Genomic DNA, 26,525 nt, shown 5'->3' with positions numbered 1-26,525 from the left:
TAGAAGTAATTTAAAGTTAGTTCAATACATATCAATGATTTAAAGTTAGATCAATACATAGAAGTAATTTAAAGTTAGATCAATGCATATCAATGATTTAAAGTTAGATCAATACATATCAATGATTTAAAGTTAGTTCAATACATATCAATGATTTAAAATTAGATCAATACATAGAAGTAATTTAAAGTTAGATCAATACAAATCAATGATTTAAAGTTAGATCAATGCATAGAAATGATTTAAAGTTAGATCAATGCATAGAAATGATTTAAAGTTAGATCAATACATAGAAATGATTTAAAGTTAGATCAATGCATAGAAATGATTTAAAGTTAGATCAATGCATAGAAATGATTTAAAGTTAGTTCAATACATATCAATGATTTAAAGTTAGATCAATACATAGAAGTAATTTAAAGTTAGATCAATACATATCAATGATTTAAAGTTAGATCAATGCATAGAAATGATTTAAAGTTAGATCAATGCATATCAATGATTTAAAGTTAGTTCAATACATATCAATGATTTAAAGTTAGTTCAATACATATCAATGATTTAAAGTTAGTTCAATACATATCAATGATTTAAAGTTAGATCAATGCATATCAATGATTTAAAGTTAGATCAATGCATAGAAATGATTTAAAGTTAGTTCAATACATATCAATGATTTAAAGTTAGATCAATACATATCAATGATTTAAAGTTAGATCAATGCATAGAAGTAATTTAAAGTTAGATCAATACATATCAATGATTTAAAGTTAGATCAATGCATATCAATGATTTAAAGTTAGTTCAATACATAACAATGATTTAAAGTTAGATCAATACATATCAATGATTTAAAGTTAGATCAATACATATCAATGATTTAAAGTTAGATCAATGCATAGAAGTAATTTAAAGTTAGATCAATACATATCAATGATTTAAAGTTAGTTCAAAACATATCAATGATTTAAAGTTAGTTCAATATATATCAATGATTTAAAGTTAGATCAATGCATAGAAGTAATTTAAAGTTAGTTCAATACATATCAATGATTTAAAGTTAGATCAATACATATCAATGATTTAAAGTTAGATCAATGCATATCAATAATTTAAAGTTAGTTCAATACATATCAATGATTTAAAGTTAGATCAATACATATCAATGATTTAAAGTTAGATCAATACATATCAATGATTTAAAGTTAGATCAATACATATCAATGATTTAAAGTTAGATCAATACATAGAAGTAATTTAAAGTTAGATCAATGCATAGAAGTAATTTAAAGTTAGATCAATACATATCAATGATTTAAAGTTAGATCAATGCATATCAATGATTTAAAGTTAGATAAATACATATCAATGATTTAAAGTTAGATCAATACATATCAATGATTTAAAGTTAGTTCAATACATATCAATGATTTAAAATTAGTTCAATACATATCAATGATTTAAAGTTAGATCAATACATAGAAGTAATTTAAAGTTAGATCAATGCATAGAAGTAATTTAAAGTTAGACCAGTAGATAGAAATGATTGGAAGTTATACAAGTACAGATATGATTTAAAGTTAGATCAGTACATACAATGATTTAAAGTTAGATCGGTGCATAGAAAGGACTTGAAGTTATACAAGTACATATAAATGATTTAAAGTTAGAACAGTACATAAAAATGACTCGAAGTTAGAACAGTGCATAAAATGATTTAAAGTTAACCAGTGCATATAAATGACTTGAAGTTAGACCAGTACATGGAAATGGTTTAAAGTAATCCAGTGCATAGATTGATTTTGAAGTTATATCAGAGCATAGAAATGACTTGAAGTTAGACCATTACATAGAAAAGATTTAATGTTAACCTGTGCATAGAAATTAATTGAAGTTAGACCAGTACATAGAAATGATTTAAAGTTAATCAGTGCATAGAGATGACCTGAAATTAGACCAGTACATAGAATGATTTCAAGTTAAGCCAGTGCATAGAGATGACCTGAAATTAGACCAGTACATAGAATGATTTCAAGTTAAGCCAGTGCATACAAATGCCTTGAAGTTAGACCAGTACATAGAAATCACTTTAAGTTAGACCAGTACATAGAAATCACTTGAAGTTAGACCAGTACACAGAAATCACTTGAAGTAAGACCAGTACATAGAAATGATTTGAAGTTAGACCAGTACATAGAAATCACTTGAAGTTAGACCAGTACATAGAAATGATTTGAAGTTAGACTAGTGCAAAGAAATGACTTGAAGTTACATTACCTTGTTTGTCAAGTTTATGCTGAATATTGTTGATTTTACTCAACAATTAAAATTTATTTTATTCTTTTCGTAAAAAAAACAAATTATAATATTTAACATTTTTCCTCTTCATGTATCAACACAGTGCAAATTGAGGACGATTCTGCAATTTTACCACAATATCTTTTGCTAGTGATTGTGTATTATAAAATTGTAAATCATTAAAAAAATATCTTCATTCCTGAGTTCAGCCAATGATATATTGGCCAAAGAATTATGAACAATGTCTTTTTATGTTTAATGTATGACATGCTTGTTAAAAGTACATTAATAAACCAGTAGACTGAATCTCTGGTTTGTGGTAATTTTAATGTGAGTTATACAAAAGAATAATGTTCATTGCACTCATCTGTAAGTGGCTGCAATAATTGAAGCCACAAGTCTACGTTCAAGTAAATATTAAATATGTTTGTATGCGGGAAAAGTAAAAGCAGGGAGATAAACAGTATACCTCGTGATGCATCATCCCTGATATATAGTCTACCCTTCGCGATCAGGCGGGACGAAGGCGTTTACACCAAAGTACGAAATTTCTCACTTCGCCCGAGACAAACATTTCTTTTAGTCTTGGGCTGTTTCCATTACCCGCGTTTTTTTAGCTACCTGTCTTGGTTGATGATATTGCGTACAGTACTGGTATACAATTTTTGAAAGGTTTGCTTTAGTCTGAACTTTCGTTCTTGGGCAGCAAGGGCAGATGGGTTGAACTTTTACTTGCTAGGCATTAAACTGTCACCTTAACATTTGATAACATTTTAATATTTTCTGTTTCTGTCGACTTTCATGTATCGTCATGCTTATATATATATATATATATATATAATTATAGCAACTTTAACAACTTTCTTCTGTCCGGCGGTAAAGCCCCCGGAGTCATTTTAACGGACACTGACACTGTATATGTAAAGACATAGCTTATTAACCCTCCTTGCAGATGCCATTTTTGGTTGTAAAGAGACTTGCTTAGTTTGACCGTTTGGCTTCGATCGTGTAAGATTAGTCTGACGATGACTGTTTATAATGAAATGTACTGTCACAAATGATTTTGCCATCATGTACATTATTTCACGAAATATTTTTTAATGGAGATATACTCGTGAATAAAGTACATGGGTGTAACCATTTATTTTTATTATTTCAACCACATTTAGGCATGGTGTTTGATTTACATTAATTTTTATACAGGTATAATTGAATGCATTTTACTTTCAAATACCTTGCCTAACTTATTCAAACATGCCAATCTTCCCAATTTTTGATGAGTGTAAAATATGAATTTTACTTAAATATGCACTATGCCTTACATTGTCGTACTTGAAAAATCCACAATTTTCCCATTTGAAGGGTAGCTGATTTGAAAGAGGCGTAGTGGCATGGCAGCGTGTATACCAAGAATGTTATGTACCTATTTTATGCCTATACACGACAGCGCGAAGAGCATAAAGTGGCAAAATTGGGTTTCTAAAGTAAATTTCACTTAAAGATGGCTTAATAATAAACATTTTATTGGCATTAAGAATTATAAATCACCCGACTCTAGCAATCAACTGATCATAAAGAAGATTAATGGACCTTCGGTGAATATGAAGCTTTTGTATTAATGAATATTGATAGATTTTGCTACTTAAAAAGACGACTGCAACACAGAATTAATACCATGGATCTTAATGCTCCATTGGCATTGTATGCCATTTAAATAGGTTTTTTTTCCATAGAGTTAATTTCTAGCGGATAAGATAAAATTAGTCCTAATCACTGGAAATCTTATCCAAAGTGCCCTTATTACAAATTTTGCTTGTGCCTATCTGTATGTACTGAATATACTCGGTTTACAAGTCAAGTTCAATTGCAACCAGGATATATATATATATATATATATATATATATATATATATATATATATATATATATATATATATATATCTGCCGTAGCATAACGCGCAAGCATACCAGAGTCTATATTGTTTGTTTTACTGATTAGTTCTAGCAAACAGCATAGACCCAGATCGCGTGGGTTCGAGTCTTGGGCTCGGCCATTGCGGGTATGTGAAAAAGCTTGCCAGTAGCTTCCTTCGGGTCGGTGATTTTTACCAGACTTTTCCCTGGTTCTTCCTCCACCAGTTATACAGACCACCATGTACAGCCTATCATGCTCTGAAAAATGGAGTTAAACCCAAAACAACTTAATTTGATGTCTTTTCCCTGCTGGAATCAAATTCAGACACAAGCAAGTGGGCACATTTTTAAGTTTCGTGTACATAAATTACAGTTGGTTGAAATGATGTAACCGAGGCTTTAATCTGCGGAACAGTGTCAATTTTGGCTGCCAGGTCTGTAAAATATACTTGAACATTTTGCCACCAGCTCCCATTATTCTTCTGGGTAACACTCTTCACAAAATTGTTTGTACTGGAAGACGTTACACCTTAACAACATACAATATTACGGTATAAGACTAACACTGGATGAACTAGACTCGACACTTCACTCAGCACTGGTGAACTTTTTTAATTTTATTTTATAGGTTTACAATTCCTCAAAAGTTTAGTGGTAAATCTCTCCAAATGTGACGTTCTCGCTTCCGCGGAGCACATATTACTTTCAAAGGTCTAAATTTAATACTGTCAATGAAAATATAAAGATTTTGAAAAGTGTTTGCCGATAAAAAAATTCGTTCCACCTATTTGCCCCCCCCCCCCCTCCACAAACAAGAACCAAAAACATGTAAGCATCCTCGTGAATAAAAAAATTCAAAAAGAAATCCAGGATTAGCAATATAAAAAATTTCAAGATGGCCACTGTGATTGCCACATTGTTTATGAGTCTGGCATTCTTTTCTTTTAGGACCAAATAGACATAGCAATAAATTTTGTAGTGAAAAACCCATGTCAATATGACATTCCGTTCAGAAGTAGCATAGCATGATCTTCATTGATTGCTTGAACAGCACCATTTTCATTTAGGACCAACTAGTCCATGGGATAAATGTGTTTGTAAAGTTTCATGGCAATCCCCCAAGTTGGTTAGGAAAAGTGGCGATAACAATCTTTGTACTAATGGATTGATGGACGAGAGACAATGGAAAACATCCCATCCCATAAGCCCTTCTTGTCTACGACCAGTAGAGTTTAAAAAAGGCGTAGTTATGGGGAATAGGTTTCCTACATTTAATGCAAACATTTATGTAGCTGAATGGCTGAAAGACATACCTGCAAAAGCACAAAAGCTACGATTTTTCGTATTAGACTGACAATTGATCCATTCAGAAGAAAAAAACCTGAAAGAGTTTCTTAACTTGGTGAATAACCACCAGTCATCAAATTATAATTAAAACCAAAGTATGGCAAGTGTAGACTATTGATGTAACAATATACAAGTGATTTAAGATGCAGCGGGGAATACTGTGGACACTAGGGTACATTTGAATTGAACTGACACACATCAATTGTCACATAAAAATCGTTTTCATCCACAGCATATGTTTAAAAGTATACCTAATTCTCAAATAAGAGAGGTACTGACAGACTTGCAATAATATTGTTTTTTCATTGCATTTACATTAGTGTTACGACCTAGTGGCTTAAACTATATAATACAACAGAGAGATAACCAACAAGATTTGTATAATTTAAAATATTAATATATTTTCCCTAAAATACAAAGTATAAGAATGCCCCCCCCCCCTTAAAATAGTTAATCAATTACTTAAAGTTCTATTGATTCGAATTGATTATATTAACCCGAACACGTTCCAAATGTATTCCGAATGAAAACTGTGATACCCTTATGTACCAACATCACATATTTTAAATCCAAATGTCCATGAATGTTTCACAATAAACTCGTACGGCTATTAATATCCGAATATCTTGCATAAATGGTACAGCACTATAGTTCCAACAAACGATACGAGTCAAATAAATAAATAAATAAATAAATAAATAAATCTCAGTGTATATCTTCTATGTCCAGTATATAGTGTCAAGAATAGTAAATTATGATAACAAATCAGCTAAAATAAGATAATATGCAGTAGTAATATAGTATAATACGGAGCTTTAAAATGAATCACTAAGTATTCAGACATTTAAATTCAGTAAACAAGCCAGCTTTTCCAATCTAACCAACGTGAAAATGAGTCAATATCCATTGCAGAAAAACGCACGACCTCCATTCATATGAACACATGTCCATTCAGGACCATGTCATGTTTTCTTCATCGAATTCTACTTACTCTTGAAACTTAGGAATGAAATAAAAAGTGCAGAATACAATGTTAGAATACAAGCTTTACAAATGCCATTACATTAACTAAATGGCCCTTACTAAATTCATTATTATAAAATGAATATACATAATATATACAGACATACATAACAGTTGTACGACAAGAATAAGGCTACGAAATCAGAAACTTTCTGAAAATAAAAACTGAGGCAATAAGAAGAATAACTAGTTGCTACAAAACACAAGAAATTATTCTGTTCAATGTTCATTTTAATAGACGTTCAGCTTATTCATCAATGTATCTACAGAACAATTTAGTGATTTGCAACGAAGATTTCTTGAAGTGTCTGGAATATGTGGATTAGTTAAAGCATACAAATAAGAACATACTGAGCAGTCTTGTGTTCTCGATCTAAGTTTAAGAGTTTTGATAAACCTGGCTTTTTTCATTGGAAATCTGTGACTAAGCTGCGTAAAAAATAAAATTAAACAACAGATTTCCAGTGATACACAATATAGGATTATTGTCTGAATATTCATTGTACTAATTACTCAATGTGTGTGTGTGAGCTATATTGAAATCGAGATATTTAGATTAAATTGCATATAATTTAGTTCTATTTATCTTATTTATCTACAAGTCCAGTGAAACAATCCAACAAAGTCTAATAGAAATTGGCTAAGGAGTTTTGTAGTGGATTAAAGAAATAAACCACTTTCTACCTGATTGCTATGTAAGCCACCCAGTTGCAAGGAAGACACCAATACAACTTTGCTAGAACATGTCCGAGAAAACATTCATATCGAGCATAATTGAAACAGTTTATTAAGTAGTACATTTCCAACCTAGTTTCCAAATAAATCAAATAACTGCAAGGGAACACACACGCACACACCAACATAACATGTCATAGAAAAACATAACATGTCATAGAAAAACATTTGATAAAGATGGATTCAATTTGGCTCTGCAGTACACAATATGTCACAAATGTAGAAGATGCTGGACACGTGTGTACACAATGCATAACACACGGTAGACACGGGGCTATGCCATAAACTCATTTGTGTATTGACCTTGTAAGTAAAAAATGCGAACTTAAATAAGCTCGAAATAAAAAATTTATTTAACAGCTTGTCGAGCATACAATATTTATACAGCTTCTATGTAATATAAAATACCTCTAGAAAGTACAGAGATGCATCTGTGTTGAAGTTAATTAAGGCATACAGTAGATTTACACTAAAAATCACACCAGAATGGAGAAAGACACATTAAATATATATGGGATATATCACTGTAATTCATAAATGGGAATAACAATTAGAAACTTCAGTTCTTAAACAGAAATGAATACTTTCCAACAAGAGTGACAATGTTCAGTGAGAATTTGCCTATATGAAGCCTCTACTTGGAAAAGATGTCTATTTGTTTTAAAAGCGAACAGAAGAATGGCTGCCACCCCTAACCTCAACCAATGGAATATAACTATAACACACGTAAAATGTGCATGTTTTTGCTATCTCATATTTGGTGGCCTTGACTTTTCATCCTCAAATGCAATCCAAATTTAAGCTGATAAGAATTTGAATTCGGAAAATTTAAGGAAACAAACTTGTCATCTCAAGTACAGTACACTGTACATGAGGAAACGTCTGGGTGATTTTTCTGTCACTAGTTTTAGTTATCAAATATAAAAATTAAAATATTACCAAGTATAAACTTAGAGAGGAAAACAATTGGTACAAAACTGCCAAAAAAAGCATGCTGAATTTTCCACAATCATAGCTTTGCCAAAATCGCGTGCATGCAATTTTTGCCAAATAAAGTACCTGATTACAACACTTGTTTAGTTATTTTCGATGACTATGGAAATAAAATCACAGAGGCAACATATATTTTGAAATCATACCGTGAATCCTCTCAAGACCAAATTTCCATGGCAACAAGTAAAACTTTAGGATTTGACTTGCTTTCAGATTATCCGAGAGACTCTAATCGTGCCTAAATTTTTACTGATATTTTTACTGAGCGTTACACTAATTTTGTTTCAGCACATGCATTTGTACTTTGATTTAAATTTACATAGTCTATTAAATGTCACCAGCGGGTAAATATGAGGTCATTTACACAATTGTTCTTTTGATGGTCTTTGTTAAGAACAAAAATGTGAAAAGGTTAGCACACAAGTTTTAAGTTCAAACTCCAGCTGATTGAGGGCTATTTAAGTGTACAGTATCGGACACAGATGATCAACAAAAATATTCTTCTTTGATTGGCACAACTACTTGCTCTGTATAAGAAATAATTACCATGGATACTCACTTATAACTATAGTCCAACTGCAAACAGCATAGCCCCTGAACTGCAATCGCATAATGCACCGGCAGATCTGGATCTATGCTGCATATTCTACTGATTATTCCTGACAAAATGCATTGACACAGATCTGCCAGTGCTTTGTGCTACAGTCGATTAGAGTCTGTGCAGTTGACAACTGAATTCACGTTAATAACTTTTAAGGCTGTCACTAATGCCGGTATAAGAATAACTGATTTGCTCACTATTTTATATTGAACATAATTTGTGCCAGTATGTGTGCTTGGCTTTGTTTTACTTACGCATGGCTCATGGCTATGTTCAGGGGACTAGCTGATCTCATAACTGGATACAGGCAGCTGCCTAGCCACCTTTTGGGCAAAGTTGAGTTTTGTATGGTTAATTTCAGTGTAAAAACAAAATCTGGAACCTAATATTTGTTTCAGTTTTCAGAGAAAAGGGTTTTGGTTTAATGAGTCAATTTACTGAAGTTCAAGAATTAAACTGAGGACCAGAAAAATGTTTCGATTTCAAGAGGATTTTGATTATGTAAGTTCTTGGTCTTTAAAGGTTTCATTATTATGTAAGTTCTTGGTCTTTAAAGGTTTCATTCACATTTAAAAACATATTTATAAATATAAACGTTCCAAACTGCAAGTCAACAGATTATCTACAAAAAAACAAAGAAGAAAAAAACGTGTGTGATTTGGTCTAATGAACTAAATTATAAAAATAATGAAGTAATATCAGTATCAAAATACAGTTTGACATATCAGTTACATTAATCGTTGAACAAAATGATGATTTCTTGAGATACAAGGACGGCACATATATGAATGGATCTTTAACAATTTCTTGCACAAGTACAGAAAAAAGCACACAAATTGTGTATGCAGTGCAACCTCTGCTAAACAGCATTAAAAGAATGGACGTGATCAACAATCTAAATTAGCATCATGAGCTGAGTTTACTGTGTTATTATCAGACCAGGCCCAATCGGGGGCGGGGGCGACACTCAACAACTTAAGAGCATCAAAAAGTATTTCTTTTCAATAAACAATTCTGAAAATGATAAATTTACTTCATTGTGTACTTAGTTGTCTTTTAAATCTTTATATAGTAAATTATACAGGCTTGTTCTGGCATCATTTACAAATTTCAATATAACCAAGGCCTAGGGGCCTCAAACTCTCAAAGTGGCATGGGCCTCACGCAAACTCCGATGGGGCTTGTTTCAGACCGAAAGCTAATAAAAATATCATGCACTCATTTAACTATATTTCAAAAAGTTAAATGTGACCTTCATTTAGGCAGTGCCTTTCATCTCCTCTTTTATATTAAATATAAAGAAGAGTAACTTGACAGCAAGGTAGTGGATGAGACAAAGCATCATTGTGTGTACCCAGACTCAACGTTCCATTCAAATATTTCAGTAATAAACTTTCACAACAATTGTATTACCATTAAATAAAAAAGACTAGAAATCTGAAGAAAAAAAACATAAGCACATGCCCCACCACAATTCCTTAAAACTGGTTAAGGTGCAAAACTTCACTGTGAAGACAGATGTATTGACAGGGGTAACACTATATACTGTTACATTTGTGATGGGGAATGATGATGTTGTTGTGGGTATAACATCATTATTAAGCACATTATAGGCCATACAACTAGTATAACTGGCGGAGAAAGACCCCGGGAAAAGCCCAGTAAGTCCCACCAACCCACAGGCAAGCTTTCTCACATACCCACATTGGCGGAGCCCAAGACTCAAACCCACATGGACAGAGGTGAGATGGCAGTGATCAGTAAAGGTGAGCACTTTTGACCATTCAGCCAACCAGGTATGAACAAGGATTGCTAAGAAATAAATAAGAAATATTAAGCTGTTCTGTTTCTGGGTTGAAGTAGATTAGCATTTGATGTACCGGTAATTAAAATAATAGTTGACTCATCCATTATAAATGGTATATTTTATATGCTTTGAATAGATTATTTTTTCACTGAGTGGAAACTCATGTAGTAAAAGTTAAAACCTATGTAAAAATCCATGTATCTTAATAAATAAAAGTTTCCAGTTTGCATTAAATCAAAAGTTAACATAAGACACATAGCCTTAAACTCAATTCCACCTTTGAGACTGAAAGAAAGACTTTACCTTAAATTTTGAAGTGGATCATCTCCAAAGATATTGATCACAGGTACAGTAAAACTGGTCTTCAAAGACCACTGTTATGTGAAACAACCTGTCTTGAGAGACTACATTCTCAATAAACAAATTTAATCATTATACAGTGTCATGACCTGTTATGTGAGACCATAATTTTATGGCAGAAGGGGTGGTCTTTTAAGACAGGTTCTACCGTACAATCAGATTGGTAGGTCAAGACAAAAGCTGTTTCCCCTCTCCATCAGACATAATGGTACATGTTAGAACATCTACATAAGCTCAGTCAGTATTCAGTTCAAAATTAGATCCACTTGTGAACATGTTATGCGTGTTTGTGTGTGAAATGTTCAGTTATGGCTACTTTCCTCCATAACAAGAAGCTGGCCTTTGCCTGCAAGTCAAGTCCATCCTCAAACATTCGGTAAATTAGTGTCGCACACATCAATCTGTATTCATGTACTAATTAACTGTAGCCAACAGTACCTGAGAATCTTACCATGTTAATGACTATAAAAACTTGTTAACAGGCTGACATGGACACCAAAGTGACCACTATTTAGAACTTCTGTCAAGGCAGACTTGATAAAATGTCTCATTCACAGCCTTAGCTATCTTTCAGCCAGCTCTGTAACATCCATTAAATTTATGGTTTTTAATTTCATTTTATTTCAGCATTTGAGAATTTCATGCAAAATGTTCTATAATTTTCAGGTTGTGACTAAAAATGTGTTTTTACTGCAGTGACACTTGAATGCAGGAATATTTATTTAAATATTCATTAGCATATGTTTGAGAAATTCAGGTTCTTACTAACTGTGATGTGGTCAAATTATAAACTAGGATTCAATATGTTATATACAGTAAATGATACAGATAAGCGATTGTTTCAGCTGTCCGCTTATTCTGGGAAAAAGTTGCACTGTATACAAATTTGGAATATTTGTACCAAGATCTTAACAAAGATAATAAATCTGTAACAACAGTTTTACAAGTTTCATAACAATATAATAGCAAAATGAAAAATCATCAGCGTTGTCAACTACAATAATTATATATACAATTATAAGAAGTAATATGATATGCATGCATACATAGCATCATAGCAAGAGTACAGTGAATAGTACATTACATGACCATCCTGTCTTTAATAATCCTCTATGTAGGCACTACCTGGGTATGGATGACACTGGGGATTAATTACTAACAGCTCTCGACAATCTACACATTTGGTGAAGGGATGTGGTTTTGACTAAACATACTCTGCAGAAACTAAGTCTTGCGTGTACCATGACCTTCAACCCAAAATTCACAAAGGCTATTATGCAAAGACCCATTTTTATTCAAGTCATAATGACATTTTACCTGCTGACCACAAAATCAATAGGTCTCTTCCATAACCTAAGTGCAAGCCCCCCCCCTCCGCGTAGATCAAGGCATACTGCTGAAATTCAAGTCATTATGCTAAAATATACACATAACTTCCAGTCTGTGATCTTCAGTTTTGACTTTCTGATCGCAAACTTGGCAGGCTTCTTTTTTTATCTAATGAGTAAGCCATCTATAAACTTTGGTGAAAGAGTCTTTGTGCAGAAACAATTTTCCAGCCAGTAACCTTAACATGTGAGTCTTTAACACCAAAATCATTAGGTTTAAAACTTTAACTGTAAGCCAGCCAAAATATTTAGCCCAGACCTGTAATTCAGAACTAAAGTTAATTTACAAAAACCAAAATCTTCTTTCAGTCAAAGGAACTTTGACTTTTGACCTACTTACCCCAAATCTAAAAGCTTTCCCTCACCCAAAATTTCAAACCATCCACAATGTTTATTCCAGACCCGTGATGGACATATAATTAATATTTTTGCTCAGAAACCCTTTTTCTTCAGTCATGGCAATTTTGACCATTTGACCCCAAAATCAACAGGCTTCAATCAGTCATGGTGATTTTGACCATTTGACCCCCAAACCAACAGGATTCTAGCTTGCACCATGCATTCACAAAATGTGGTCCATGTCTGTGATGCAAAACTGAAGTTATTGCGTAGAAGTCATTTTAAATTTTCAATTCATAGTTATCCTGACTTTTGAGCAAGAAATTGCAAGACTTATTCCTCACCCCAAATGCAGCAATTTACAAAATTTGGAAACTGTAGATGGTGGAGAAAAGTTGTTTTGCAGAACTAAGTAGGAAGTGACATATGGATGGACATGTGACCAGAGAATGTCATAATACACTCAGCCTTATGGCATGTGTTTCAAAAGTAACAGCTGTTTCAAAACAAATGCACGAGTAGCAAAAATATACATATGTAAAAACTGCAACATTTTTTGAAACTGTAAAAGTGTGGCTAAGTTCAAGCACTCAAACTAAACATAAACTATGGTTTAAAAATAAACGAAATATATTTTTATTTTTATTCCTTTTAAAATGTGCTGATTTACAAACTTATATCCATATACAAATTCTGTAATATACGGTGTGTTGAGGGAATAAAAATGAAAACAAGAAGTGTCAGATAATTAACACGCTTGCCTGTACACCAGTATTTGATGTTGGCATTCCTATGCTTTTCAAAGTCTGGGCATACTTGCATGGGTGATGACATGCAACTTTTCAAATGATTACTGAAACAGATATCAGTACTTTTGGATCATATAGTTGATCTAGGTTTGTGTATTCGGACAACTTTTTAAATTCTCATTTGGAAGTATTATATTCAGGCTAGCAGAAAATAACAATACATGCACATGGAAAATGATTATTTGTTACAATGATGATGGGACACATTGTATCATAATGATGAGATGGGAAAATATGTCTAACAATGATGAGATGGGAAAAGATGTATACAGAAAACTCAAAAGACTTTGGCTGCTTATCCTATCTTGTACATACTGGAACAATTCTTGAACAATCAAAATTCCATAATAACAATGATAAAAATTTCTTTATAACACATGAAAAATATATGAAGAAGACAACATTGCTTTCCTTATAATAAAACTGTACAACACTTAGCACTGGCAACTGTAAAAGGTATCCAAAATTGGTCTCTAAAATATCGGCTGTATGATCACAACTACCACCAGTAAGTAATATGAAAAAAATATCTATAAACTGAACATCGCACAAATATCTATGTTATTGTAAAGTTCCATAGTAAAATAAAGAAAACAATTTACATCAAGCTAGGCACCTCTGAATTTCATATTCAAAACTCTGACAAAGGCAAATACTATGAATTTAACAGCAACGAAAACATATAATTCAGATCAGATAAAAAGCAATGGTTACAACTTTATTCCAGTGATTAAAAATGGTTAATTAATAAGTAACTGTGTCTGAAATTTGTACTTATCGTAAGTACTTGCTTATAAGTCAAGTCAAACTGTGTGTGTGTTTGAGTTAGATCTTTAACGTAGCTTTGTACAATTTTTCAGTCATATCGCTATAATGTCTGCAGTGTGGCAGTTTATAGTAATGTCTAGCACTGAGGCATTATGATACAGACATGTGGCATGATGTTCCACCCAGTCATGTTATCCTGACACTAGACCGCCCATTTTTATTAGTCTTTGGTATGACTAGGCCAGGGATCGAACCCACGACCTCATGCATCTGCTCTAATTACTAGGCCAGCAGAGCAGTCCTATTCAAACTGCAATAACAAATATCTTTATGTGCCATAGCATAATACACAAGCAGGTCAGGGTCTATGATTTTTTTCTACTGATTACTCCTAACAAACTGTACAGATCCAGATCTGCTAGCACATTATGCAATGGCAGATCTGTATCTGCGCAGTGCATTTGGACATGTCAAGGGCATTTGGATAAGCTCATTCATATAATTAAAACAACTAACCTGAATTACATCTCTCACCCTCTGCAAACTTTTAATTAATCACTTTGTAAAGATAAACACTATTTAATGAGTACAAGAAATATACAAGTGAACTGGCCTATTGACAATAAAATCAAACTGTGTAAACTTCTATTTATATGAGAGTGCTGATTTCCATTGGAAACAAGCAAATGCAGTGAATTTATGTACCTGACATGGTGTTCAGGAAGCACAACACAAACAGTACTTTACTTAACGATCTTGACCATACAGACATGACCCAATCCTAATATCTCACATAACTTCTTGTTGAAAATTAATATTTCAAGTTTCATCCTCCTGTCTTGCACAGCTATATTAGAATTAAGGGCTAAAATGAAAAACTGAAACCACTTGACCTGACCCAGAAGACAGGACCACACTCAGTTTTCAATTTCACTCAAATGGCATTAAAGTTACAGTGATGGTAGGACAGTAGCAGATGCAGTCCCACTTGAGATAAAAATGGGGGCAATACTAAACAATAACTTCTGGTAAATGATACAATCACCTGCTGAAGATGGGCGATTTTCTTTACAGAGGTTTAATATCACAAGTAATTTAGCTTTACTAGATCTACGAAAATTGATTCTTCAATGCATGCATCTTCGCTAACCAAGGTTCTGATATGTTAGCCCTATCTAAACCTTGGTGGATCGGTGCCCAGAGTGGTCAAGTGGTCTAAAGCGCTAACTGATATGGATCACTGCCATCTCACCTCTGTCTGCATGGGTTCAAGTCTCAGGCTTGGCTAACATGGGTATGTGAGACAACCTGCCAGTAGCTTCTCGTGGGTCAGTCGTTCTTTTGGGGTTTTCCAGGGTTCTTCCTCCACCATTTATACTGGCCGCCATGTATAGCCCATCATGTGCTGAAAAATTGCGTTAAACCCTACAACAACAACCTTGGTGGATCAAGCAGATATTTCTGTACTTCAGGTCTGTGAATTTCATCGGATGCGGCAGCAAGCCACCGCATCCAATCAAAATTAAGTTGTTAAAATATGAACAATGTTCATGCAAGATCAAGGCAACAAAGCAAAAAAACCTGAATAGACTCATCAATAAGCTATTTTCCACTGCTGGTCCATGTTTGTTCAAATACCTTTCACTCACATGTACCAGTAAGGGCTTTTCTAAGGTATGTAATCATACTTTCAATGTTAAACTTACAAAGTATCCTTTTGTAATCAACCACCTCCACCATTTTCGGTGTTAGCTGGCATTACATACTAAGGGAGACAACTTGTGAAATCCAACAATGTCATTAGAACAAAGCATTAAAATATCTGCTTGATCCACCAAGGTATAGATAGGGTTCACATATCGAAATCTTGGCTAGTGAAGATGCAAAGCACGTGACAATAAAATACTGGTAATCTTTATGGAAGGTCTGACTGTAATTCTAGTTATTAACTATAAATGTGTCCACAGAACATGGATGCCCAAGCACCATCCATTACTTGATTTGGTGGTACAAACTGGAGAACAATTGCACAGAATTTATGCATGTACATGTTTTCAAAAAGGACACTTATAACAGATACAAATGAAACAACTCTATAAAATCAATGGAGTATGACAACAAAACATTTCTGATGTCACTAATGTCTGTAAAATGTCATTGCTTTTTTTCAAAAACCTTTAACAGCAAAATGGACTAAAGACATAAAAGGTGGAATCAAAGGTAATGACAGAATATTATGTGCATCCTGGTCTCATTTTAATAATGTCTGTCAAGTTTAATATAAAAAATAGTCCATGGAAAGATGATGAAGTAGTTATACACACATGAATTGTAACAATACAATGAGCTGACAGATGGGCAATCTTAATGCTCTATGCTTCTGAACACTGGTACCCTGATTTCACTTTTATTTCAAGGAACATCTGCAAGAATTAAAGGTAATGGGATAATGTACTAACTGAGTGCATAGAATATCACACACACAGACACAAGTTTTCTCCATAAACAATATGTCAGGCTCAAATATATGGATCTAGAATGATTCAACTGGTAATACAAGTTGACGATCCTGGCTAATCTTAAGCTGCAGTAACTGTCTTAATGCTGAAGTGCTAATATGAATAGAAAGGACAAACTCTGAAATGGACAAGATAATAACTGACTGGAATCCGGATACAAGACACTGCTCTTCATAAACAACAAATAATGGTAAGCAAGAAAAAACAAAATATCATTGATGAAAATATAAAATTTCATGCATACTAGTTACCTCTCACTCTTATGTGTCAAGGTATGTTAATGTTTACATACATACATACAAACAGACATATTTTAACAGTCAAATGGGAGTAGAGGAGGTCATTATTTTGAGGGACATGGTGCCAAAACTTGCAGGAAAGCAATCCCACACTTATAATGCAACAAGGTACTGTAAATATACACAACAACCAGAATAAAAATAAGAACAAAAGCTCATACATGTACATTATAAATGCTAATGATACAAAACAAATATAATCACAACCTCCAAATTCAGTCTTAAAAGATGATATGTCATTCTACAGAAAATAAAATAACATCTAAGAACAACTGTTGATAGATATATCCTGAACACACGAAATCACAAAATATGTGTAATTCACCCATGCTATATGACATAAAAATCCAATCATACATTGCAAAAAAAACAATGCCGGATTACAGAGCTTTGTTTACAGTTTCCTTGCAATTTATATACTGACCATCGTTAAACCTGTAAAAATTAAACTATTAAAATATTAATATTAGGTTTTTCAGTATGAAAGATTTCATGCTTCACTTTTTCTAATTCAAGCATTGGTATAATTATCATAATATCATTGTTGGGTTACAGTAATGTTATAAAACATTAATGAAACATTTGGGGTGCCTGGAGTCTCTACTAAATGTAACTATTATGATATTCTGTGGTGTGATCATGCTATTGAATTAATGACGATAATCAGAATATTGGAAGCAAAGTCATCTGTAAACACTGTTGTGCAAACAATATATGAAGTGTATAAATTATGGCTGAAATATCTTGAATGGTTTGGGAATTAAGCTCTATATGCAAAAATGTTTATGGGCAGACAGACAGACAGGAGTGACATAGTGATAGCCATATTTCCCTTTTCTTGTTGTTAATCAGAGTAGATGTGATCTGCAATCAATTAAGCACGTGATTCAAGTGTGAAAAGCAATTAAAAACATCCAGTTCAACTAATAAGTCATGTTGAAAATGACTGTTTATGGCTTCACAACTTCTGCAGTTCAACACAGTGGGGGCAGAAGTGGGCCATGTTAGGGACAGGTTGGGGTGTTCATCTATCTAGGTGGAACTGTACACCGCAGGGTTTTCCCCTTAAATTTTTGAACTTGTGGGAGTAAGTGAAATGTGATTTTAGGTTCAAATGTATCCGTGTGATTGTGTGCAATACATATGTTTTCAATTATAATGACTTTAATTTGTTTTTGTTGTAATGGCAATGAGAGTAAAGCATCTTTCCTCCTAAAGACACAACATGGCAACTGGTATGGAAACTGAACCCAGTACTTACCAAAGAGGGTTTTTTGATATGCTTAAATCAGCTTATGAATTTTTATCAACAAGTATCTCTTATCATAAGGCTGTAGAAGGGGCAGTAAACTATCAACTATCTAAAAGCTGACATGTATCTGTAGAGTAGTGTATCAAATATCTAAACGTTGACAAAAATCTGTTGTGGTGGGTATGAAGTTGTATCAAGCATCTGAAGTGGAAATGGAGTTGTAGCAGGGGTAGAAAGCTGTATCAAGGGTAGAAAGCTGTATCAAACATCTAAAAATTGACATGGAGCTGTAGGAGTAGTAGGAAGCTGTATCAAATAACTAAAAGCTGATATAAAGCTACAGCAATGGCCGGAAGCTGTAACAAACATCAAAAATCGACAAAGATGTTGCAGTAGTAGGGATAGGAAGCTGTATTTAACAGTTGACAAAGCTGTAACAAACAATGAAAAGTTTTAACAAGCTGTAACAAACAATTGAAAAGTTGAAATGGAGCTACAGCAGGGTAGGAAGCTGACAAAGCTGAAGCAGGGGTAAGAAGCTGTCTCTGAAAGTTGACAAAGCCATGGTACTAGTATTAGGAAGCTGTAACAAAAACAAAAGTTGACATGGAGCTGTAGCAGAGGTTGGAAGCTGTATACAACATCTAAAAGCTGACATAAAGCTGTAGCTGAGGCAAGAAGCTGCAACTAAATGTTGACAAAGCTGCAGCAGTAGTAGGAAGCTGTAACAAACATCTAAAAGTTGCCATGGAGCTGAAACAGACTGATCATGCAAAAAGGTGTGGGTAAAATACAGTAAAGGCAAGTGATAGGCAACATAAGTTTTGCTCTAGAAATAAAACTGAATGGTCGATGAATGATGAACAAATTGACAAAAACATCAAAAATGCAGCAACACTAAGGGATCAAACCTGTACAGGTAATTTTGGAAAGCACTTCATTGGTTTATTTATGTGAAAATATAAGACTTGTCTCCCTTTGGCCACAATATAACAAATTTTGATTCTGAGCTACCGGAATATGTGTACCAAATCTCAGTGACATATCTTGAAAAGTTCTAACCAATGTCTTTGAAAACAAATTGTGGCAATGGTTGGAAAGAGGCAAACATATATAAAAACAACTGAAATATGGAAACAGAAGAATTGTGAACAGCAAAAGGCACATAAATCTTGTTCGTGTACTCAGATTCAATATGTATTTCAGTCTTGGAGCTAACTCCAAAAATAAAGTGAATGTGTATGTGTTTGATTAGTTATTTTAAAGTAGCTTTAACAATTTTTCAGTCATAACGCTATGATGTCTGCAGTGTGGCAGTTTATGGTGATGTCTAGCACAGGGGCATCATGCCGCAGACATTTAGCATGATGTCCCACCCAGTCACATTAACCTGACACCAGGCCAACCAGTCCTAACACTAACCTCTTAATGCTAAGCACCTAGTGAGGCAGCTGTCAGTACCATTTTTGTACATCTTTGGTATGACTCGGCCAGGGTTTGAATCCATGATCTCCCGCTTCCAAGGTGGATGCTCTAACCACTAGGCCACCGGAGCAGTCATAAAGTGAATGATGGATGAATGACACTGTTAAATAATGAAAATGAAGAAATGAAAAAAAGGAAAAATTCAAATCTACATCACTAGTCAAATAAGTATACCAAATTTCATAAAGATATTTTAATTTTTTCTGGAGTTATGCCATAGAAACTAAAGTATGCATAATGGATGGATTGACAATGAAATGGATCAGCACAAAAAGTTGAAACTGAAGAACAATGAATAGAAAAATGTACATCTACATTAATGGTTTAAAATGCTTACCAAATGTATCATAAAAAGGGTTATAGCTGAGACACAGAAATTTGTGCGCGCGTGTGTTTGTATGTGCATCTGATTTGGATTTTTAATCTTTAACAATTTTAGGTTTATAGTGATATCTAGCACTGGGGCATCATGCTGCAGATATATACCATCATGTCCTACCCAGTCACATTATCCTAACACCAGGCTGACAAGTTCAAGCACTAACCTCTTAATGATGAGCACCAAGCAAGGCAGCTGTTAGACTGAAGTACCATTTTTACAAGTCTTTGGTATGAATTGGCCGGAGTTCAAACCCACAACCTCCCACAATTGAGGCAGACGCTCTAACCACTTAGACCACTGGAGTGGTCTGAGCCACAGAAATGAAAAGTGTAGATCGATGGACAGACTGACAGATAATAACACTTAACATAATGAAAGCAAAGAATTGTGAATGGCAAGAGGCAAACTAGTCTGATGTGTACCAACTTTCACTAAGATATGTTAAATGGTTCTGGAGTTATACTCCAGAAACAAAAGGAAGTGATGGATGGGCTAGTATAATATGTATATCACATCTTAAATGGTTCTGCAGTTTTGCACTGTAACAAAACGTGGGCAATGGATTGATTTATTGACCCCAAAAATTATTTTAAAAAATTAATCTGACACCAAATAACTGTGAATAGCAAAAGGCTCATCTGGACCATCAGTCCAATGTGTGTACCAAGTTACAAAGAGATAATCTGGACCATCAGTCCACTGTGTGTACCAAGTTACATAGAGATAACCTGGACCATCAGTCAAATGTGTGTACCAAGTTACACAGAGATAACCTGGACCATCAGTCCAATGTGTGTACCAAGTTATTAGAGATAACCTGGACCATCAGTCCAATGTGTGTACCAAGTTACAGAGAGATAATCTGCACCATCAGTCCAACGTGTGTACCAAGTTACAAAGAGATAATCTGGACCATCAGTCCAACGTGTGTACCAAGTTACAAGGAGATAACCTGGACGATCAGTCCAATGTCTGTACCAAGTTACAAAGAGATAACCTGGACCATCAGTCCAATGTGTGTATCAAGTTACAAAGAGATAACCTGGACCATTAGTCCAATGTGTGTATCAAGTTACAAAGAGATAACCTGGACCATCAGTCCAATGTCTGTACCAAGTTACAAAGAGATAACCTGGACCATCAGTCCAATGTGTACCAAGTTACAGAGAGATAATCTGCACCATCAGTCAAATGTGTGTACCAAGTTACAAAGAGATAATCTGGACCATCAGTCCAATGTGTGTACCAAGTTACAAAGAGATAATCTGGACCATCAGTCCAATGTGTACCAAGTTAGAGAGATAATCTGCACCATCAGTCAAATGTGTGTACCAAGTTACAAAGAGATAATCTGGACCATCAGTCCAATGTGTACCAAGTTACAAGGAGATAATCTGAACAGTCTGAGAGCTATGCCTTGGAAGTGAAAATGTTTATTTACAGACAAACAGATGATGGAAAGACAGACAAACATAGCTCTATCCCCTCCACATAATATAGTGAGGGAGAATTTTTTTTAAAAATTAAGAAGCTACAGAGAGAACACTATTGAATCAAGGAATGTTAGACCAAGGCATGCATACTGTATCAGCATATCCCCTAGGAGTACAAGAGAACAAAAAATCTCCTTGGTGTGAAACTGGGGGTCAGACCAAGTAAAACAAAAACAAAAAAACTTTGGTATCAAAACTAGGGTTCAAATTAAAAACTTGGGGGTCTCTGAAGCTCAAATGTGGGTAAAGGGAAACACTGAATATTGTAGTAAAATTAATCAAAAGTAATTGGAATGTACATCGACTGAAATCAGTCCTTAGTCTAGCCTCCTCTCAGTTTGGCTTCTCTTGCAGACTAGAACAATATATTAGTATAGTAAAAGCAACAGGTGATTTGATGACATAACTATGCTAGATTACAAAAGGACAGAGTACAGGGGTTGTCTTCCATTATGCTGTTGAACTGGTGGTGGCTGTTGTTGTTGTTGGTGTGGTGGTCCTTGATGTGGATGTTGCATAATTCTGCCTGCCACAACAGTATGTGCTGGATATATACTACTAACGTGTCCTACATTGTCATGCTGCCTGTTTACAGACTCCTGGTAAGATTGTTGTCGACGAAGGAGAAGAACACCCTGTGTAGGGTTATGAGCACCTGCAAAAACACGAGTACCAAACCTGTCACTTAACCCAATATTGAACTGGGATGATCCTGAATTCTGTTTTGGTTCCCTAGGTCTATCAAGTGGTGTGGAATTTCGTCTCACAACAGAAGGAGGTGCAGAGATCCTTCCTTCACAATGCACAGGAAGCCTGACATTTAAATCTCCCTGCTGAGACTGACTGGACAGAAATTCCTCCCTGGACAAAGGCCTTCCTATGACAACATGAGCACTGAGATTTTCTTGAGGAAGTACAAATGTATTCTCAGTTACATCATCTTTTTGATTAGTCCTCGTGTTTCTGGAAAAATATGATTTCCCAGCCTGGACTTGGACAGGCAAATCTTTTGAATTAGTGGTTCTGGAGGTTTTAGGTCTTGCACCATTGAAGTTCCTTACTTCGTGTGGACCAGCTGATTCTCTTAACCATGGACTCAAACCAGCTGTTGGAAAATCATTTATGTCATTGCTGTCCTCATGACTGTAGGATGTGCTGCATGATGCTGATGAACCTGATGGTGGAGATACATTGCTTGATTCATAGACAACATTTTGAAAACTTTGGATTCTCTCTGGTCTCTGATCCTTCTCTGGATGACTTATTTTCTCTTGTACCCTACTTTCCTTGCTTCCAACATGTTCCATGTTACAGTGTTGCTTAAGTTTTTGGTGTGAAGAATCTTTCTCAAAAACATCACTATCTAAAGCTTTATCAGCATCTGCCAATGAAGCAATCAGTGTCTGGGAAGTGGCGGACATGCCATGATTAGATTTCCTTCCTGATTCTTGAGCCACAGATATGGGCATACAATGAAATTGTGTGGGAATGGGTGATATAACCTCCTGATGACTGTGTTGATGGACTGGTTTGAACAAACTAGTACTGCTATGCCTTGGTAATGTAACACATGCCTTTGGTATGGATGGCAGGATAGGTGATACAGGACTTGATCTGGGAAGTGTTTGGTCAAGAGAAACCTGCTTGATTCCACCTTGTTTGGAGTTTATGTGGATATGATCACTCTTAGAATTGTCTTTAGTTTGTATCTGGGAAGGCTTGTTGTTGATAACAGACCTAGAAGGATCCATCTGATGCATTGCTTCTTGTGTTTCATCAATATCTTTACTTTTATCTTTGTTGAAAATGCCCATCTTGTTGGTTTCTTTTGCTTTGTAATAGTTGTCACAATTGTTGTAATCCTTCTCAATCTTGTTTTCCTGCAGTTCTGCAGTGTTCTGCTTAAAAACCTTATCAATATTTTGTGACAATGATTTCCCAACAATATTCAAAGGAAGATGGTGTTTCTTAGACTGATCTGACTCTTCAAGGTTCACATCCTGTGGCACAGCACGTTTAATTATAGCAGTGCATCTTGATAAGGGATTCAGTCTTGGAGGCTTTGGTGAAACATCAGTTTTTACTGGCAATGGATACTTAAAAGTAAGCAATGAACTACTATGCAAAGGCACCTCTATTAAAGCTTGTTTTGCAGAATGTTTTTGAGGGAAAGGGTCATCACTGGCAATTTTCCATGAAACTTGGGTTGCACAAATAGATTCAAGATCTTGAGCAGGAACAGAATTGCTGGCATTGACTTCAGAAATGTTGTCCAAATTCTGTTCTGATGGGACTTTGAAATAATGATGATGATGTTCTAATGGCAGCCTGAGGCTCCGACTTCGAACAGGAGCTTTTCTACTTTCTTCAAAACCTATCTGATCTTCATCTCTTTTAAAGCCATGAAATGATGCTCCCAGTGGATGGAGATAAGGAACAGGTTGTTTGTCATGTCTATGGATATATGGTGAGTTAAGAGTTACAGAACTTTGTAGCTGTCCAGGTGCGTCTTTGGACCCTTGAGAACTTGGTGATGGCACATGAATGCCACAGTGTCCGATATTTTCATCATGTTCCAAACCATTTATTGTCATTCTGCCATCAATGATTTTGCATCTATAGCTGTGTTGTTTGTTTGAATTTTCTTTTAAATCTGTGTGAGTAAATTCATCTTGCGCTTTTTGACTTAGTGAAGGTTTATGTGTCCGATGTAAAGGGGAGATATTGGATTCACTGGATGAGGAGCTTAATTCATGATCTTCACTCTGAGGCTGACTGTCAGCATACAAGCCACAATGATCCTCAGCTTTCAATACTTCATATGGAGGTAGCTCTTCATCCTCTTCAATAGGCAGAGTAGGTTCCCAGAGACACTCCAATGAGTTAATTCTACTGGACTCTGGAGCCTGGGCTTGGATGGCTTGAGATTCCTCGGGCACAGATGCAATAACTTCAGCTGTATTTGTACCATTTCTTGCATCTTCATCTTCTGGCATATGGCCAAAGGTTGAGAAAGTTGGTGGCCTTCCACATGATCTGTCATTCACATCAGGTTGATTTCTCTCACCAGTATTAGACCGACGACTTGTCCTTCTTTGAGAATGTCTGCCGTGTGAAACTAAGTTTACTTCATTTCTATTCTCTGTTATGTCTACACATGTTCTGTTTGACTTTCTGACATTTTTTGCCTCACTTTTACTATTTTTACTGACTAGGGGTGAATGACTGCTAATACTTCCCTGACTATTTCTGATGCCTGTCTTTCGTTTATGATGTCCATTCTTCTGCTTCTTAACAATTGGAAAAGACACAGTCTCCTTATCAATGAAAATGAAATAGGTGCAAACACCTGTTGATGCTACACATAACACAAGCTGCACAATTGCACAACCTAAAGAGCAGCCATATATTACTTTTGTCCTCAAATCATAATGTGAATGATCATAATGATGAATCTTATAGAATCCACTATTGTAATCAAGACCACCCGCTGAAAGGGCCAACATGGCAAGGGAGGTAACTGCCCCAATTATCGACAGGATGAGATAACTCTTGATACAGCAGGAATTTCTAAAATGAGTTGCCACCACACCATTAAGTCCACCGATGAAAACCACTGTCCCACACCAGATGCCAGTGCCCCAATAATTTCCCCAGACTCCAAAAGTGAGAGACATGATGGCCAGTGTGATACTGGCAATTCCAAATGCTGCCATCACTGCTGCCATTGACATGACAATATGATGTGGAAATTTAAACATAAGTTGCACGCTGAGAGACATTCTGATGCCTTTTGAAATTGGAAATAACACCAAGTGAAGCTAACAAATAAATGTTCATAGATCCTGAATTTCAACCCATAATTGCCATTTAGATGCATCAAAGGTCTACATTTTAACAAATCCAATGGTATCTGGCCCCACAAGATAAACGTTCATCCTCAGCTGTCATTGTGTTTTCAGTCTGTAAATAGAAAAGAATATGATAAGGAACTGTTAGGAGACAATGTTGTTCTCTTACAATCAACTTTGGTTTCATTTGATGTTTAAGGCACAGCCACATAACCAGGTTATTTAGTGCTAACAAAATTGAAGTAATGTACCCTGCCCAGTTGTGCACAATGGTAGCTGACCCGACTTGATCCAGTGTAATGATTTTAGTCTGCATACATTAAGCAATGAGTCCGGCATGCTAACCACAAAGCCACCACAGCATGAAGGTACATCAAGCTTATTCTACAACATCGAGCTTACAAAGGGACTATAATCAAGTCTTAACTTAAGAAAGAAGCAGAAGAGAATTACAACTGATTTTAAGCAGAAGAAAATCAGAAAGTAGATGACCTGCAAAGTAAGGCAACAACAAGTAATCATATCTCTATGATTCTTGGTAAATGTAACTAGTAAAAACAGTATTCACAATTCTGCTCAGGTACCCATAAGAAGGTAATTCTCTTTAACTAGTCAGACAGTTGGAAATAATCATTGAGGCCTCATTTGACAATGAAACATCATATACAGTACAACTCGTGTATTTTCAGAACCCCATGAAAAACAGTGGTGTCAGAGAGAAAGCGGATAGGATTATGAAGAAAAAAACTCCACCATCTCCTCAAGCATCCTGATGGAGTTGCTTTGCAAACCGTGCTTTCTCGCAGAGTCATTGGGGATAACCACTGCAGAGTGGGCATGGTCTTTATTAAATGGGTGTGGC

General features: G+C 35.0%; 1 protein-coding gene across 1 annotated transcript in view; it reads right to left on the bottom strand.

The window, feature by feature from the left end:
* Window positions 1-7,647: 7,647 nt before the first annotated feature.
* The window catches only part of LOC149802728 (uncharacterized), a 32,990-nt gene continuing 14,112 nt past the window's right edge, over window positions 7,648-26,525 (bottom strand). Inside the window, exon 2 of the mRNA XM_089952134.1 lies at window positions 7,648-25,775. Within this exon, the coding sequence (XP_089808260.1) occupies window positions 22,229-25,594 (3,366 nt within the window). The 5' untranslated portion in view covers window positions 25,595-25,775 and the 3' untranslated portion in view covers window positions 7,648-22,228. The remainder of the gene's footprint in view (window positions 25,776-26,525) is intronic.

This window comes from Sinohyriopsis cumingii, chromosome 3 (genome assembly GCF_028554795.1).
Source record: "Sinohyriopsis cumingii isolate HCF-2022 chromosome 3, ASM2855479v2, whole genome shotgun sequence".
Taxonomy (NCBI): Eukaryota; Metazoa; Mollusca; class Bivalvia; order Unionida; family Unionidae; genus Sinohyriopsis; species Sinohyriopsis cumingii.
Note: the sequence above shows the minus strand (reverse complement) of the source record. Positions and strands in the feature narration are given on the sequence as shown.